This window comes from Sceloporus occidentalis, unplaced genomic scaffold (assembly GCF_023333645.1).
Source record: "Sceloporus occidentalis isolate IW3139 unplaced genomic scaffold, rSceOcc1.0.p SCAF_2, whole genome shotgun sequence".
Classification (NCBI taxonomy): Eukaryota; Metazoa; Chordata; class Lepidosauria; order Squamata; family Phrynosomatidae; genus Sceloporus; species Sceloporus occidentalis.
Genome location: NW_028316982.1, coordinates 86,898,624 through 86,918,364, shown reverse-complemented (window position 1 = coordinate 86,918,364; position 19,741 = coordinate 86,898,624). Strand labels below are relative to the sequence as shown.

The 19,741-nt window shown below is 39.6% G+C and overlaps 1 protein-coding gene across 2 annotated transcripts in view; it reads right to left on the bottom strand.

The window, feature by feature from the left end:
* Positions 1–265: 265 nt before the first annotated feature.
* DPYSL4 (dihydropyrimidinase like 4) overlaps positions 266–19,741 on the bottom strand; it is a 49,440-nt gene continuing 29,964 nt past the window's right edge. For both annotated transcript variants that reach the window (XM_089510205.1, XM_089510206.1), the window contains exons 10-14: positions 17,453–17,594; positions 16,517–16,687; positions 13,740–13,919; positions 6,085–6,256; positions 266–1,899 (exon numbers count right to left, since the gene is read on the bottom strand). In XM_089510205.1, the coding sequence (XP_089366331.1) occupies positions 1,808–1,899; positions 6,085–6,256; positions 13,740–13,919; positions 16,517–16,687; positions 17,453–17,594 (757 nt within the window). In that variant the 3' untranslated portion in view covers positions 266–1,807. The remainder of the gene's footprint in view (positions 1,900–6,084; positions 6,257–13,739; positions 13,920–16,516; positions 16,688–17,452; positions 17,595–19,741) is intronic.

Here is a 19,741-nt window from a genome sequence, read left to right as displayed (position 1 = left end):
CATGGCGGCGCCCCTTCTACATGGGGGCCGCCATGTTTACGTATCGGACGCTGAGCGTCCGTACGTGTCGCGGCGCCTATGACGTCGCGAGTCCGCGCCAGGCGCCTCGCGACATCATAAAGGCGCCGCAAAAAGAAGCTCCGAAATGGAGCTTCTTTTTTGCTCCGCGCGGGAGCCGCGCGGTTTGGCTGCTGCGGCTCCCTCGCGGAGCAAATGGCGCCGGCGGGAGACCGCCGCAAAGCGGCGGTCTGTATCCCGCCAAAGTCTGTCATATGCTACCTGTGGCTTGCTATATGGTTACTGGTACACTGCAAATGTAAAATTTTAAGAAATTTCCTTACAGCAATCTACTAGATGAAGGAGTCCTAATTGTTAGGATGATGTTGGCAGCGTGTTTGAAGCCTATAAGGCAAGTGTAGACATAGCACCTAACCATGGTTAGCACTAGCCATGGTTTTTTGCCTTATCCTGGTTTAGAGTGCAACTGTATAGTGGAACAGTGACTTGGTTAAGCAGGTTAAGAGAAATTAAAAGAGAAACCTGCTTGTTATCTTGCAAAATGTTTTTAATCACAGTTTATTTGGTGCTGAAGTATTACTTAAGCATGGTTAACCCAAACCATGGTTTCAAAACCCACTTCAAATCATGTTTTCATCTTTCAATCTCCCAGGTAACCCTTAACCAAGGTTTAGGCATTCTGATAAACAACTTCTATGGTTAAGGTAAACAAATCACATTATCTTTGTATGGTAGCAAGGAAGTTGAGTATTCAGAATTATCTGGGTAGATCTTCTCAATTAAACAAAAACCCCAAAAACTAGGAATAAGTTGTTTGTGTTAAAATAGTACAAGGGTCATTCCTAGTAAAAGTCATTATTAGAGAAATAGCATGGATCACTAATAGAAAGACTCTGAACCAAAATATATAAATATGTCTTTGTTGTAACTTAAGACACAGGACTCTATCACACAGGAGGCAAACATAATGAAAACATGATTAAAATGTGGTAATAGTGCAATTGGGGGGAAGATTATCACACCCCCACGAGCTTCTCCCATTCCTGTTCCATGCGTAAACAGTCATTATTACCCAAAGATGTGTCCATTACAGTTTACGCACAGGACACCAATGGGAGAAGCGTGTGGGGGTGTGATAATCTACCATCCGATCATGCTATTATGTTTTAATCACATTTTCAGGATGCTTGTCTCTGTCTGATAGTGTCCATAGCTAGTTCAGCTGAACACAATTCAAAAGTACTTCATTAGAACTTCACACATTAACATGCAGGCCTCTGAAGATTTGCTGCAACTTTGAAGATGTATTTATAATACTTGAGGGTATCTGTATATGGGGAATGGGTGTATTTATTTTTACCTACAAGAAGAACAGTGGGGAATTTTTATCCTGAGTAAGAAGTAAAATCGTATTCCTATGGGGTACACTCCCATCCAAGCCCTTTGAACTGGCAGTATAGAATATCCAAAATCAACGTTAAAAAGTTCTTGGCAATTTCACTTTATGAACACTTGGTCATATAGGAAGAGGTACTTGGGGAGTGTAGAGAAGGCAGAGGCTTTTAAGAATTACTGATAATTTAAAAGGAATTATTAAATTCAGCTCCCTAATCCATCTGCCTCGATAAAAATCAAGGCCACAAATTAGCCAGCGATAAGTACTTTTAAGTCCCACTGAATTCAACAGGAGCAGATTTAAGCTATAGGACTTTTAAAAGGTTTAAATGCAGCGAAGTGTGGCCAATCAGTAATAATCAAGGTTAATTCAGAATAATCAAATCCTGAATTATTAAGACAGAGATGTGATATTGGAGCGTCCGCCTGGGGGTGCAATAATCTTCTGTGCAGTGCGTCTTGCAACATGATCATCTGCTTGAGATCCTAGAAGAACAGATATGTAAGTAAATCTCTATGAATAAGCACATCAGGAAATGCATTTACTGATCCAACTGTCCCACTATTATGATTATGTGAGAGATACACAAATTGCATGGACAATACCATAAGCCAGAATCCTTTAAGGCAGTCATGAATGCATAATGTAGAGTTACGCACTTGTGACTGTTACGTATTCATGATCCCTATGTAGTCACTGTGTAAGTCCCCCAATTCTCACTTCCTAGAAAGCAGCTGCTGTGATCAATGGGGGGGGGGGGGGTCCATTCCAAATCAATTGGGAAGCACCTGGCAGATAGTCTAGTACAAACAGGAATTGCAACAGGGTCCTGTTATTGCCCATCACAGTGGAGATTGCTCACTGGAGAGGGTGAAAAAGCAGCCAGCTGCTTCTTGAGTGACAAAGGAATGGGCCCCCATTGATCATAGTAGCTGCTTCCTGGTAAGTGATGATTGTGGGGGTTGGACTAGAATTCATAGCTACACCATAGCTACAGTGCTTACATGTCCATAGAAATTTCATTAGAAGTACATTTATATAGGTTTATTTCTATATATTGCAACCTATATGCCCATTGAACCAGATAAGGTTGATTTCTTAAGAGATTTGCACAGGATTAAATATATTGATAGCTAAAATCCTGTACCATGGTGACAAAGTATATAACTCCACCAGTGTACCACTGTTGAACGACCCTTAACCTTTACAGTGCAAAAGACTTTTTCGGGACTTTAACGTATCCTTGTGGCCAAGTAGTGCACAAAGGACGGGGAAGAGCACCTGGCTAGCATTTGACTGCTGTTCTACAGCTGAGAGTAAAGAAGAGATGTCATCCTCCTGGATTTCCAGCAAGTTGATGGCCTTCTTGCTGAAACTTATGGAGACTTGTTGGATGATATTTGTTATTTTTTCCCCATGTGTATCCATCCTCCATTGGACACTGACTGTGGAGGGCATGTTTTGGTGCTGAAAAGATCTGTTGTGTTGGAGATGACTTCACTGTGCAAAGAGGTACTGAATACCTCTTTCTGCAATGACTGGAAAACCACCAACAGGATTCTAGACTATGTAACAAAGGAATTAGGGTCGACTGAGTCTCATTTTTCCTTTTCCTTGTTGGGTGTCAAACTGAGATAATGTAACTCAGAAAGTACTGAGGAAAATTTTGCCAAGTATAACTGGAATCACATCAGATTTAGAAACGGAGCTGTGATAATATGATAGGAGTGAATAATAAAAGACACTGGTTGACATCATGCTCAGCATTAATAAGATCTTAAATTGAGGGATTCACATTTAAAGTCATTAATAACCAAATGTGATCCCCCCACAACCACATCTTTTAGCCTGGCAGCATCATGACCAAAAGCATTTCCAAGGTGTTGTGGGCAGGGCCTCATGGGGAATGCAGTACTCTCCTGGTTGTGAGACAGACTGAGGGAAAGAGTTGCTGCCTGTCCTTGATGTGCACAGCAACTGAGCAGTCACTGCAGACATCATTCCCCAGAGCCTGATCTGCAGCACCTTGAAAATGCTTAGGTCAGGATGCTGCCAGGCTGTGTTCATGATGCTGGATCTCAACATCACGTATCTAACAGTTTCACTGGCATATGAAAAACTGAAAAAGCTAAAGCACTTTTTAGGGCAGGTGGAAGTTAATGCTTAACCTCCCACGTTGCAATTAATGACATCTGAAAGTACTTAACTGGCTGGACTCAATCCAAAGGTATTCTTGGACAGCCCTTAATAGCTAAGCACTTCAGGATTAGAAGAAGATTAAAACACCTTTGGAGTTTCATGCCTGAATGGAGGGTAAATATTATGCTATTCAGAATAATTGCAGCAAACCCATATGAATAATGGCATAAAGAGTGAGAATTAATCCTACCAACAAGAACCTATAAAGGGACTAAAAATTTCAAACTGTTGTTCAAGGATCAAAACATGGGTTCAGTGATCAAAACATGCTTGTGGGTTTATTCTCCAAAACTGGGACGGAAGTTGTGTGAGCCTTTGGATGTTGAACTCACGTGTTTCCAATTACCTTACTAAGAGGAGTCAGAGTAATTACAGCTGTTTATACCATAAACTCATTGCACTATATCAGAGGTGGAAGCCCACACAGCCAATGGTGAGGAAGGTATCTTACGTTTAGCTCAACCCCCCTTGGTTAGGAGAAGGGTTTTTACCTTCAGTGTTGGTTTTCCCCCTCTTTTACTTTGAGCTTGCATTGAGTATAGACTATTCTGTTGGTTCCTGCTGCTATCTTTTTCTGTCTTTTGAATAATGAAATAAAGAAACAATCCTCCCCCCTTTTGTTGCTGCAAAATCACTTAATCTTTCTACATCATTTATACTTAAAGTCACCTTCTTTAATCATCCATTTTTAAAAACCTGTAGTCTGCAAGGTCCTGCAGACAGCTAGTGTCGAGAAGAGCTACCCCCCCCCCCAAAGTATACTGTTTTAAACAAGACTGAGACCTGCAGAGAGTCATTGTCCCCTTAATGGTTCTGTAGAAAAGGAAACTTCAGCAGCTGTTGCTTGTCATGCAACCAGATAACAATAAATTCCTTCTCCTGCAATTTCTTCTTCTGCAAACTCCAAAAAAGGACAAGAACTATTTCCAGTTTTCACTCTGGCATGTCATGTAAGATCTCAGCCACAGTTCCTGGTTCTAGCAAAGTTTTAAAGCACATTATGCCTTGGTTTAGTCCTTCTTCATCAGTACAGAGACATCAAGATAAGAAGAGCAGGACACAGGTCCCATCCATGGTTATGGTTTTTAAATTCCCCACTAGGCCTTGTGAAATAGCTTCACTTCATTACTGCATGAGGCAGCCTATCTCCAGTTGGCATGAATAGGTATTTCATACCCACTGTTTCACTTCTTGGTTGGTTTCCCTTTGCCCCTCACTGGCTCACCAGTTGAGCAACTGTTTCCCAAAATCTATCATACCTGGGATGTAACCAAACCACATGATTTTGATACTACTCTTAATTCCCATGGCTCAATCCTATGGATTGTTGAGATTTGTAGAACGTTCTGCCAGAGAGCTCTAATTTTGTAATTATGGGGAGTTGTTGTTGTTGTTGTGTGCCTTCAAATCATTTCTGACTTATGGTGACCCTATCAGGGTTTTTTCTTGGCAAAAATATGTTCACAGGAGGTTTGCCATTGCTTTCCACTGAGGTATGAGACTTTCCCAAGGTCACCCAATGGTTTTTATGGCTCAGTGGTGGATTGAACCTTGATCTCCAGAGTCATGCAAAATCCAGCACTGAAGCCACTCCACCAATCATGGTACGGGACTAGAGAATTCAAAGTACCTCACCAAGTATATAGGATAGCCAGTATCTCCCAGCAATATATATAACCTCTCCAGGAGTTTTTTTTTTTTTTTGGGGGGGGGGGCAGAGTGCACCCCACCCCCTATCAAATTTTCCTCAAAACATGCTCTAAGGATTTGGGGGGCATATTTGCCATAGTTTGGGTCTCCTGAGCCATATTAGTTGTTGTTTTTTAACACCAAGAAGTGAATGAAAGTCACCTCCTGTTTTTAAAAAAAGTCTTTTCTGAACCTACACTGGCTGGGAGGGGGGAGTCAAAAACACAGCAAAATGTCCTCATGCTTCCTAGAGGCTGTTTGGAGGAGGGATTGAGTATTTTCTTTGGGTATTTTCTTTACCCTTGAGATAAAAGTATTTTCTTTACCCCCAAAACATCCCTAGGGTGCTGCATGCAGCTCATCGGCTGCATTTCACCCATGCCTATATTAGAAATATGGTTAGAGTTTCTCTCCCTCTTTCTTACTTTTTTAAGTAAATTACTTTTAAAAGTCTTAAATAACCATGTTAAATTAACTGTACATAATGTAGTCATATGAAGCCTGCTACTAATTCATATGTCCTTTTGAGCTCAGCAGGATTTAACAGCCTCAAGTTAACACCAGAATGTAAATTAGAATGAAATCCAAGTTTCAGTTTCTTAGCAAAATCTATGCTCTTTGTCATAGTTTAGTATTTTGGACTACAGCCCTCAGATTCTGAAGGATTCTGGACTGTGTAGCCCTGAAAACTAACTTTTCCAAGCTCTGCTCCTTCTTGGATAGTCAGAATGCTCTTTACATACCTCACATTGCTGTTTATTTTACCCATAAAATAAACTTACCTGACAGGCTGAAGCCTGACTGATGTAGATTACGGATTGCAGGAACCTGTATTTTGCCTGAACAGGTAGCTATTCTTGAAGTAGGTGTTGGTGCCACAGCTTTAGCAGTTACTATGACATCATGTACTGGTCCATCATAAAGCCCACGAGGAACACCATGAATTTCTGCCAGCTATAAAAGAACAAGAGGAAGAATCATAGTGGAGTACAATGGCCATTACATCATTCTGGGACATGTTCATGAGCAAGTAGTTTAGGACTGGAATCAAAAGCTTTTCAATGCAATTTCTCTCCCTGAGCCCTTTGGCAGAAGATAGCTTTCTCCATAACAGGAGTAGATGGTGAATCTGCCACCTGTCACCACAGGAGTGGTGAATCCATTCTTGGGGCCCTTTCACACAACAAAATTATAGCACAATGATTCCATTTTAACTGTCATGATTTCATCCTATGCAATCCTGGGGTCTGTAGTTTGGTGAGGCACTGAGGTTCCCTGGTTGAGAATTCTAAATCCCTCTCCCTAAACTGCAAACCCCAAGTTTCCAGTTAAAGGGGAAATCACAGTTCTATAACTCTACAGTGTAAAAGGGCTGTTGATCTTCTGGCTACTCCTCCCACTCCTCATTGCTCATAATATAACCAAAGACTGTCACAACTATACATTAAGTCCCTCATTACTATGGTGATTCATAAATAAAATGTGGGAATCACCATGGTCTAACTGCTAGATTATGACTTTAACTTTGAGGACTCCTTCTCAATTAGCACTTTTCAATAAAAATTTATCAGCTAAATGTTGGCACTGTGTTGGGTCCAAGGGTTTTTACATGCATATGTAGTGGGATTGTCCGTGTGTTCGTAGGTTTTTGAGTGAAGTGATAAGAGAGATTAATAAAATTATAGGCAAGAATGTTCATTTGAGCAAAGAGAATTGTATAACATTAAATTTGAAGAACAAGGGACTGAAGAATAATGAAGAGAAAGCAATAAAGTATATATTAAAAGCAACACAGGCTGTGATAGCATCAGGATGGAAAGAAAGTAAAAATTGGAACTTGACCAAGGTAGATAAGTAGCAGATAACTTGTTGTTTGATATTATTAGTGAGAGAAGATTAAAATATGCTTGAGAAAGGAAAATAGAAGCTTGGAATTTGGATTGGGAAATCCTGCTTGAGAAGGTTAAAGGGAATACGGAGTACAATGAAGTCAATAATGTAATTAAATCCCTAACATTAAATAGTAGGTACTAATTGTAAACAGTGTACTGATTCTAAACTCTATCAAGACGTGTGGGAGGGGGGGAGTAGGGAATGGGGTATATGCAAGATTGTATATATGTTAAAATAATTTAATAAAGACAAAATTACAAATTAAAAAAAAAAAGATTATGACTCTGGGAGGCCAGGGTTTGAATCCCCATTCAGCCACGGAAACCTACTGGGTGACCTTAGAGAAGTCACACTTTTTAGCCTCTGAGGACAGCAATTATCCATGCTGTCATAGTTTAATTTTTTGTTGTTATTATGTACTTTTAACTTGAATCTGACTTATAGAAACCCTATCATAGGGCTTTCTTGGTAAGATTTATTCAGAGGAGGTTTCTCATTATTATTATTATTAAAGTTTATTTATAAAGTGTGCAAACTTACAGTGCTTTATAAATAAACATTAATAATAACAATGGGGAACCTCCTCTGAAAAAATCTTGCCAAGAAAGCCCTATGATAGTGTTCCCATAAGTCAGATTCAAGTTAAAAGTACATAATAATAATAATAATAATAATAATAATAATAATAATAATAATAATAATTAAACTATGACAGCCTGGATGATGTGCAGCTCTCAAGGTGTCAAAACTGCAATTCCCATCTGCTCTAGCCAGCACAGTTAGTGGTCTTCTCTAAAATATGGGCATTGCTTTGATGAGATGTAGTCAGGGCCAGCAACTTAACATCTGCAGCCACCCCTTTTCTTGCTGGGTTAGAGGCAGGGCAGCCTCACCGGCAGCCCCTGCAACCCCAACCCGGCGCTTTTCCATGCCATGGAGAAGTGGCAAAATGCCACTTCTCCATGGATTGGATAGAGGTATCCATGGGGCTTCATGCCCCCGGACACCCCGACAGGACAAAGGAGCTCCGTTTCGTGTGGAGGCAATGCATGCATGCACTTCCAAAATGGCACCGTTCATACAAACTAGGGCTGGAGAGCATGCAGATGCTGTGCACTCCCCAGCCCTAGTTTTGGCCCAAGGACGGTGCTTCTGCACCATTTGTACCAGGCAATTAATGACAAATTTAGTGAGGATAAGGCTATCAATGGCTATGAGTCACAGTAGTTATATACTGCTTCCAGGACCAAGGACAGCATATTTCTAAATACTAGAACAACAGTAGAAGATGGCTATTGCCTTCATGTCCTCCTTGTGGGCTTCTTGTTGGATATTCTGGGAAAGAGGATATGGTGGAGTAGCTTGGCCTTTGGTTTGACCTAGCTAGACTCTTCTTGTGTTCTTCCTATATTGTGTTATTATTTGACAGGAGAGGAAGAAGGTCAATGAAGACAACCAGATTAAGTGCCCAGAGTATCAAACAGAACTGCCCAACCAAATTACCATCACATGCAATCAGCAACTCAATGGTTTGAAACCCCAATTATGGTTGAATAGGGAGTCTATGAATCTCAGCTCAGCATAAATGAGGAAGAATATATTTCAGGAATTTCATTCCCGGGATGATTAAAAATGACACCATGCGTGTCTTTCTTTCCAACATAAAATTAACACAATCTGACTGGTAGCAAACAGCCCAGAGGACCTTAAACATCTCAGAAATCAGAATCAGACAGGGTTAAAAGGGGTTACTCCAATTCCATCCACACTCCTCCCAAAGTACATAAACAGAATGGGGTAAAAATAAGGTAGATACATCTAAATCTATGAGGATTTATTCAAACTAATGCTTCTTATTTATCAAATGATGATGACTACTTTCTCAGGTAATCCAGCAAGTGATTCCATCATGAAATAATGTCTGACAGGGTGGAAATTGTGCAGCTTTCTGTGTAGCCACTATTATCCTAATGGTGAAAAAAAATGAGGAAGGGGGTTAAAACTGGGGAAACACTCCCCCCCCCCCCAATCCTCCGGGAGGTACACTTTGGGTCCAATTTTGGGAGAAAGGCAGGATATAAATCAAATAAATAAATAAATAAATAAATGTATTTGCTATTTTGATTCCTTAAACAGACCCAGCATGGTGAAGTGGTTGACCATTGGACTACGACTTCCAGTCCAGGTTTCATTCCCAGCTTGGCCATGGAAACCCAATGGGTGAACTTGGGCAAGTCACACACTTCTACCCCCAGAAAACCCTTTGATAGGTTCACTTTAGGAAATGACTTGAAGGCACACAACATGAATATATATACCCAACAATGACTAAAAATGATGTATTTTAGAATGCAGATGTGACCAAAGCATCAATTTCCATTTTGCAAAAATGCCCAAGTATGGGCCCAGCTCAGGCCCTGTGAAACTTCCATGCCTTCTTTCCTGGGTTTACAGGATAGGATGACAATCACTTTTTGTTGACAAGAGGAACAAGGGCTTGAAACAGATGGGCAGCAAGGAGCGGCCTTTGGCAGCTCCAGCCATGATCGGTTCAGGACCGCGGCGACCACATAGCCCACTCTCAAAGCAGGCTGCTGCCACAGTCCCAAATAGGCTGCCACCAGAAGCGAATTGAATCAGCTTTTTTTTTCCTGGCAGTTTCAGGCTGCCTTTGGAGCAGCTTCCAGATGCTTTGGGGGCATGTGTTATCTGAACACCACACCCTCGAAGCAGCTGGAAGCCACTTTTTTGGCCCATCTGTTTTGGGCCACCACCAATTGTCCTTTTCCTTTTGGAAGCCCTTCCACGCATGTAGTAGTGCGCTGATGGGAAGATTCTACATACCATACAGGAATATCAAGAGGGCTGAAGGACCAATAGGTACCTGGCTAGTCTTTCATGTATGCCACTAAAAATACCTGACCCATGGAAGCACAATACAGAGAAGCAATATTGATATCTCTTAACAACAGGTAATGTGTGTATACACTGAAGCATCTATAGGTAGGAGATGGCTATAGGCAGGGATGTTGTAGGCAGAGATGTTGTAGTGGTCCTTAAAGTCAGGAGCATTAAAAACAAGGGTGGGCAACTGTGAAGGAGTATTTCACATGTGACCCCCTAGTCCCAGAATCATTATGAACATTACCATCATTCAAATATTTATATCCCACCCTCTATTAAAAGATGTCAGAAAGGATTTGAGTAGATGTATAAGTAGACTCAATGTAAACAAGGTGAAACAATTTAAAACAATAATTTAGATAGATCAAAAACATGTCAGAGACAATGAACAAAAAAACCTAAGCAGGTAAAAAAGATTAGACCAGTTTTAAAAACATGTGCATTATCATTCTGAGGTAAACCAGTTAGGCCCCAAAGCCTATCTAACAGTGTCACTAGAAGTGACACCACATAATTCTGAATTCTAAGATTTGGTTCAAAATTAACTGGTTTCAATGATTTTTTCCTTTGGGGTTTGGAAGGAAAAGTAGTGGTCAGTGGGGGCAAAGTGCTAGGTTTTGTGGTGGTATGGATTATATTACTGGTGTGTGAGGGTAGAAAATTCAAATGAGATTTGTTTTAATGGTGGTGGGGATTGTCTCCTGGATTGCACTTTGGGGAAGGTGAACTAGGATCCCACTTTTACATGCAAACACCATTGCGCCAGGTTTCTTTTGTTGTTTTCTTAAAATGCAAAATGACTACATCAGTGTTGAGATCTGCTGAGTTCCTCTGGAAGTCTTGGTGCTGCTGTAATCATTTTGCATCTGGATAATCCAGACATTTATCTGATCCTACCATCACAAGGTGCAAAGGGGTCATGCAGTAGGGGAAGTTCAGAGTGTGTATGTTAAGTCCAGAAGAGGGGATTTGGATGCTGCAGAGGGAGGGAGGAAATACCAAAATACCCTCCCCCCCCAAAAAAAAGTCATAAGGGAATGTTATGCATGCATATACAATGAACAGGATGCAAACCAGTCAGTGTCAGGTGAAAAGCAAAGGCGGAAGTACAAGAAAAGGTGGAAATAGATAACCACAAGACTGGCTGAGGCCCAACTTGGAAGCATTCAAAACATATTGGAGAAAAATTAATTTCTCATCCCATTTCCTGCATGGCATAATTCAATGTCATTTGAAGATGCTTAGAATTTGAAGTATCACAGCCAACATCTCCAATCCAGCATGCTCTCGATATATAACTTGACAACAACTCCCAGTATTCTTGAGCACACATTTTCAGTGACTGGGGATAAAAGTGATATTAGTCCAACACTACTTTTGAAGAACAGGTTGGAAACTGCTAGACTCCTGAAAGCAGGAAAAAGGAAGATGCTAGGATCTCCTGCTTTAAATATACAGTACTTTATGGTGAAATGTTTTTTGGGCATCAACATTTCTCGTTTAATAGTTTCACAACAATGTTTTGCTGAATGGTTGCTAGGGGATGTAGATTATCCTAGATTTGTCTGTACAGATCTAGGGCAGTAGATGATCCACTGACTCTGAATAAAGCTGATTGAACTTTTTTGACATGTCCAGCCTCTGGTGAAGGTCCTGGACAGCTGTGTCAATTTTGACCTAGATTTCTGGACTCTAAATATTAAGAGTCAAATCAAAGACTACCTGTAGCATACAGTATATAACTATATTAGGGTGTTTTGTTTTGTTTTGTGTTGTGTTTTTTTTTGTGGTGGTGGGGATCCTCAAAGGTTAGTGCAGGAATATTCACTTAGAATTGGTCTCTGGTGTGGAAGGAAAAGACAATTTAATTATTTGCTTCTTGCTGCATCTGCACTTGTTATAAGGAACTTCCTTTAATTTCAGTGGGTGCTTTTCCTGGTTTGCAAATGGCAAGGCTGCCCCCTATTGATCTCAATCAGGTCCACTGGAGGTGGGGGCAAAACTCTCTCCTTCCTCTAACATTAAGAATGCTTGATTCGTGTCCTCCATAATATCTTGTCTTCTGAAGAAATGACACAACTGCATGCTATGTGTTAATAAAGTAGATTAAGCATCTGTTTTTTTTCCAGATGTTTTGGATGTTAACTCCTGGAAGTATCACCCAACAAGGCCAATGGTAAGAGAATGCACAGTTCAGAGTTGGGGGGGGGGGGAGATTTTTAAAACAACAGCAACAACCACCCCATTTTTGTTTAGACTGGTGTTTGTTTGTTTACATGCTCAAAACAAGGTGGTTTTTTGGGGGGAGAGGTTACATTAATGTGTAAGCCTACATCAATAAATCTCTAAAATAGCAAAATGCAGTTCAGATGTTATGACTACTAGCTTAAATAATAAATGTTATTTTTAAAAGGTGCTTTTTAAAAACAAGTTATTTTGGTTAAACTGATGTTAACTGAAGGACATGCATCTTAATGGCATTTCTTGCTCTATAAAATGAAGCTATTAAAAAGAAGTAACTGCCATGGGATAACGGTCTAACAATGAACTGTCAATAAACTGTTAGTCAGAATATTTAAATTCAAACAGTCATTGTTGTTCCAATGAGAAGGGTGGAAAATAGTAATAATAGCCAGACTTTTAAAATATATATGAATAATCAATTTAAAAAGGAGTTTTTGAAAATAAGTTACTTGGTTTAAACCATGATTTAAACCAACCTGGCTTAAACCAGTCCATCCTGGCATAATTGCAGGCCAAAAATCCAGTGGAGCAAAAGTTCTCACCCTTTGTGAAAGGCAACAATAGGAACATTAAATGTATACCAATACTTAAGTTCCATTGATTTAATGAATATACTCTAGTTGGAACTAGTATTTGATTTAGGCCACACATTGCAAATGAAACAAGACTGCCAGTTTTTTTTTAAAGGATAAAAACAAAGGAAATTCTCTATGAAATTATGCTTCCCCCTCCCCACATTATATATAATGGTTGAGTATTCAGAAATACAGAATACTCCGAAATCTGAAACTATCACACATTGTCCACATGGATGACTGAGCAAGTTGACCAGATGTCCTTTTTTTACAGAGCATGTCCTACATTTCAGCCTTCTGTTCAGGAGGAATTTCAAAATGTCCTCCATTTTGAACATGGCTAAGAAGCAAGAAGAAGCCTTTGACTTTACATTAATTTACATTTATATCAGTTGGTTTAGTTTTATTTGGTAATACCCTACATTTTTTGGCATGTCCTACATTTTGTGGTGCCTTGTCATCCTTTGCAGGTATGACATCTGGTCACCCTGGTGGCTGAGATATTGACATTTTTGCTTTCCGATTTTGGCCAGTGTACATGCACTTTGTTTCATGCATACAATTAATAAAAATATTAGGTATAAAATTACATTCAGGCTATATTTATAAGGTGTATATAAAACATAAATTATTGTCATATTTAGTCTTGAGTTCCATCTCCAAGAGAGCTCTTTATGTATATGCAAATATTCCAAAATGTGAAAAAATCAAAAATTCAAAAGACTTCTAGTCCCAATCATTTTGGAGAAGGGAAACTCAACCTATAGAAGGGAATATTTAGGCAGAAATGAAATGGGCTTCATATTAGAAAAAGTTCTCACTCTATTTCTTGCTTTTATTCTCTTGTAAACAAAATCAGGGAATGTCTTTCGAGGAACGAAGCGGCCAACACCCTGGGTGACAAAGAGGTTTCCGTCTTCCAACACAACCTTTCCTTGGCTTATAACCACCGTAGGGACACCACGGCATTCTGTTCCTTCAAATATGTTGTACTCCACATTCTAAGAAAACCAAGAAAAAGAGACTCAGTTTCAATCACAATAACAAAAGGTGGTGTTCAGATGTTTCCAATGGGAGCTGAATGGTGGATATACATAAGAAAAGACACTTGCATAGATTCAGAAGAAGGCAGAGAAATGGGCACATCAGTAACCTGGTCAATGTATGTAGTTTCTCAGGGGATGCTAAGAAATGTAACTTCAAAGTGTCCACACCTTGCCCAATCATTTTGGAGTTTATCACCCAGGGAAAGAAATTGGAAGTACAGCCAGATAGTAGTGCCTTTCTACATGCTTTACTATATGACATCATAGTGCTTCAGTTCTCTTTCCACTTTTACAACTGTCTCCCATGGGAAGAGAACTGAAGCACTGCGATGTGATGCAGTACGGCATGCAGAAAGGTGCTACTCTCTGGCTGAACTGCTACTTTCTTTTATGTGATAAGCTCATTTGTGTGGGGGCTGAGCATGCCGCTTGGTGAGTGTATGAAGTTAACATGGTCACTATGGACTAAATTCAGTTTTAGACCCAACTACACTAGACTTGAAATCAATGGGATTTGACAATGTGACACCTAAGTCTATTCATTTAATTGAATCTACTCTACCAGGGAATAAAACTGGATTTAGCTTGATGCACTGGTCCTAGCCAGTGTATGAAATATCTCTCATCATTTCAAATTCCCCAACATAGCTCAGTGATTATAAATATCAACTAGGCTATGCATATAACCCCATTTAGGCAATGTTAATCTGAAAGTTTCATCAGGCAGGTTTGAAAGGCAGAAGAGCCCTGAGAGAAAGAATCTCCTCATATTCCATGGAGTGGACGCTATCATTCCAATGGACAGAAAAGGGCCTTAAGAAAAACATTTCCTGCCCTGAATCTCTCTGATTTTCAAAGGGTTTTGCATCTCTTTCCTTCCTGGGCATACCAGAATCTCCAGAATGTCAGATTCATTTTCAATCACTGTCTATCAGAACTGGAACTGGAACTTATCTAAATATCCCTATAGAAAAAGTTTTAAAAATGAATGATGATCAGACCACATACTCTCCAATGGCCTGAAGATGCCTCCTATGACTCTATCTCAGACACTGAGTAGATTTGGAGTCTGGCCAATGCATACATGGCAGTCTGATGCTTCAGGGAGAAGCAAAAGAGACAGGCTGTATGTCAAGCTTTTCATGCAGAAGGTTTTGTCCCTAGCATCTCCAGAAGGGATGAGAAAAATCATTCTCTGAAACCCTGGAGAACTGCCAACTGTAGACACTACTGAGCTAGATGGACCAATAGTCTGAGTTAATATAAAGAAGCATCTTATGCTCAACAGCAGGATTGCAATGATAAATATTGCTACAATTTTTAGAGCCAGCATGACATAATGATTAGAGTGTTGGACTACAACTCTGGAGATCAGAGTTTGATTCCCTACTTGGCCATGAAACCCAATGGGTAACCTTGGGCAAGTCACATGCCTTAGGGGAAAGCAATGGCAAACCTCCTCTTAAGAACCTTGCCAAGAAAACCCTGTGATTGGTTCACCTTAGGGTTGTTGTAAGTCAAAAACAACTTGAACGAACACAACAACAAACAATAACAAGGCATCTTATGTTCAACAGCAGGACTAAAATTATAAATATTCCTACAATGTCCACCTTACCTTTCCATATGTAAAATATTCATGTAACAAAATAATATATACACGTTGAGTCTCCCTAATACAGAAATGTTTTGGATTATGGATTTTTATTTTATTTTTTTATTTATTGGATTTTGGAATACCTGTATTTACATAGACATATGTAATAAGATATTTTGGAGATAGAACTGAAGTTTAAACATAAAATTCATTTATGTTGCATATACAGTTTATACAGATTGCATGAAGGTAATTCCAGATTTTGGCATTCCAGATAAGGGAGACACAACCTGTAACACATGCATAGCTTTATACAATAAATAATAAATAAAGCCTCCAAATAGAAAGGGGCATGAGACAAACAAAGACAGATAAATATATTCAACAACCATTTTTTTGGTGAATGACTAAAGCCATGTACCTATATGCACTACTTGTGATTTAAGTCTCACAGAACACAGTGAGACTTGCTTCTGAGCAGACATGCAAAAGAGCAAGCTGCAAGAGCACAGTCCTTTGTACCTCTTCCTGAATTAACTGGATTTCATGTATTGGATTGTTCTGCACATCTGTGTAATTGGAAACCCCACTGAATTCACTGCAGCTTCCAAGTAATTAGGCATAGGATGCACAGTACATAGCTAATACCAATGAACTCAATGGAAACCAAATATGTCAATCTTGCATTTGCCTAAGGTTGCCAATTGATTAGTTAAACTCCACCCAACAACAGCATATGCTGAAAAATTGGATATAGAGAATATGGAGATCCTAATCCCAGCAAGTCAAGCCATTGTTAAAAGCACTGCCTTAGAAACTGTTGGAAAAGCTGGCAGCCGTAACCTGACCACCACATCTTATCAAAATGGAAGTATTACTACATTAACTTTATAATGATAAAATTTCTAAATGAGTGAAAAGAAATAAATTCTCAATTTATTTTATCCCCTTTTACCATGTTGTGAGTTTTTGCAGAGATAATGTTTGTAGCTTTAGGATTCCAAATAATCAAATCGGCATCTGAACCAACAGCAATCCGTCCTTTCCTGGGGTAAAAGTTGAAGATCTTTGCTGCATTTGTACTGGTCACGGCTACAAATTCATTTTCATCCATCTTCCCTGTTGCCTAAAAATGGGTGGGAGAAGAGGTCAGAGATCTTGGGAAAGCATTTTCAGTAAAGGGGTAAAACAGCATGAGCAGTATTCCTGAATTCTCTGTCTAAAATCAATCCAACTTATTTTTATGTGTTCATGCAAAGAGACCACACTATCCAGCCTTGATCTGTCACACTACTCCAGTTCCATTACCTTTTTCTCTGAGCAACCTTTTGGTGATCACAGATGTTTTATGAGATAAACTGCTTGTGTCGAAGTTTGCCTCTGAACACTAGGCACAAGAGACCAGGAAGGCCTTACCCCACCTTACCTGTCTTTAAGCTTCTCAGTGATATCCAACAAGTGCTGCCAGATTTAGACTGCTTGCCTAAATTACTCTGATGCAATGCAGTGGACTATAGTAGTGTTTTGGAGGTTTCCTGATTAGCTCAGCAATGACAAATAAGCTACCCTAAAATATAGTTTTCTTGCCATTTCTAGTGAATTCTGGGTGTATTTAAGCTTCTACTTTCATAATGGCACTCTACTCAAAGGCTTCACATGAACAGAGTATGCACCCCCTAAACATGTCCTAGAAACTTCTGGAACACTCTGGGATTGTATAGCAGCTCTAGAGGACACACAAACCAGTACAAAAAGTGGGATCCATCAAAAGAGGACTTTTGCAAACTACTAGTTTAGCCAGTTCTAACAATGAGAGGGCTCATCCTTCTGAGGAAAGCCATAAGCTCTTTCCTCTTGAATTTCATAACACATTTTCTTCTGCAGTACGTACCACACATTTTTCCCAAATGATGGACATTCTTTCTTCAATGCCATTTGTTCCTTCTGGAATCAGGGTAAAGTTATCCTTTCCAACAGCTTTCTGTGCTGTAGTGAAGGTACAGTGGGCACTGCCTACTACCTGGAGGTCCCCACTAATTAAAACAAGTAAAAAATGAGTTGTTAAAATCAGAAGAGGTCATTGTGTACATATTCTGCCTTCACTTCTTAGCCTTGTGACAATTCTGAAATCTATTTCAATTGATTTCTTATTGATCCAAATAATCAAAGAGACAGCAAGATATAACAGTTGTAGTGCTGAACCCTAGTTATAGTTTTAGTATTGAACCCCAGGACATCAAGGTTTGCATCTTTACTCAGCCATTGAAACACACTGACTGACCTTGGATAAATCATATGCCTTCAGACTATAAGAGGAATGCAGTGGCAAAACTCCTCTAAATAAATCTTCCCAAGAAAAGTGCCAAAATAGGTGACCAACCATAAGACGGGGTTGACTTGAAGGTACATAAGATGAAGAACAATGACAGCAACAACATATAAATGAATAACAAACATTCAAGATATTTTTAAATGTTTTTGAGGGGTTTTTTGGGCTATGCGGCCATGTTCTGGAAGAGTTTATTCCTGATGTTTTGCCTGCATCTGTGGCTGTAAAATGGTTACAACAGAGTGGAGAAGAAGCCCTGTTAAGATTTATTTTTCTAAATATGTAAAAGGAGTCTGTGGGTATATAATCCAGCCATGTCCCCTCCACTTGTCTTGATGGGAAAGCTGTAACCACACCAAGGGCCCTTTCACAGTACATTATAGCAATATGATTCCACTTTAACTGCCTGGCTGAGAACTCTAAATAGCCCTCCCTAAATTGCCAATCCCAGGATTCCATAGGATGTTGCCATGTCAGTTAAAATGGGATCATAGTGCTATAAGTATGTATTGTGAAATGTTCTTGGCTGTACAAAGCTATAGAAGGTTATTCCACAGGTTCAAAAACCCTGATAAGCCAGAGGAAGGCTTTCCAACCTGTCAAAAAGGTGACTGGCCCCACCTGGAGTCTTCCAGGAGAGGCAGATCATTCTTGTTTACTTTCGCCAGACAATTGGAAAGCAAAATGCTTGTCAAGGACTAGGAAACAGGCTGCCAAGTGTGTAATCATCATCAGCCTTGACTCTGTCACATTTATTACTATGTTCACTTCAAAAACGGAAAGTGACAAGTTGAACATCACTATGTGTTAATGTCTGAAAATAACAGAAGAAGGGAGTTACGTGAGTCAGTCACTGATCTCTATACAAAGATCTACAGATCCAACAACTCTTCCACCTAGCAGCATTACAAAAGGCTTTAACACTAATTTTTATAAAGTTACTTGGACTACAGTAGGCCCTTCTTATACACGAATTTTTTATACAAGGATTCAAGCATACACGGTTTGAAAATATTCAAAAAAAATATAAATTTCTCTTTTTTAAAAAATCTAAAATGGGAGAAGGGTTCTTGGACTCAGCGGTCACATGGAAGGAGGCTGGGAACAGCATTTCCCCCACCATTAGCCTACTACACTGTGGTCTAGATTACATCCAATGTTCACAATGGGATGGGTGTCTAATGGTCAACGATTTGGAATAGATGATTTCCTGTTTTGAGTTTCTGTGGCTTTTAAAAAACTAAACATGCAAAAAGCTTATGTCTTTTATGCACCAATATTGGGGGGGGGGGGAGCTCTCTGATTAAAGCTTCTGTATGTGAAAGATACACTAATGTGATCTGAGGATAATTTACAGTATTCTGTTCTACCCACAGAACAGTTTAAGACTATGGCTTGATTATAGCTTGAATCCTGTTTGTTATTCACATCTAAAGCAGACACAGTGAATCAATTCTTGAACAGTGAGTCAGCATACAGATAAATCCTACTAATTCAATAGATTTGCATTGGGTGAAACCAAACAGGATGCAGTCTTATGCCAGACTATAGTTTCTCAACTTAGGTTCATTAACTATAGTTTCTCAACTTGGGTACACCAAGACTTGGGTACACCACTATGTGCCAATGGCATGTGTTCACTCTTTTTTTCAGAATATGGAATCATGATTAAAAAGACAATGTGAACAGGGGGAGACATCCTGTTCACCCAGGACATCCCCGTCCCTCCCCTTCCCCTTCCCAGGTTTCCCACACCTTTCGAAAGCCTTCTAAAAACTGTGCCCACACATGTGGTTCCCACATACACTTTCTGACTACAGATAAAGATTGATCACAACTAAGCCATTCATC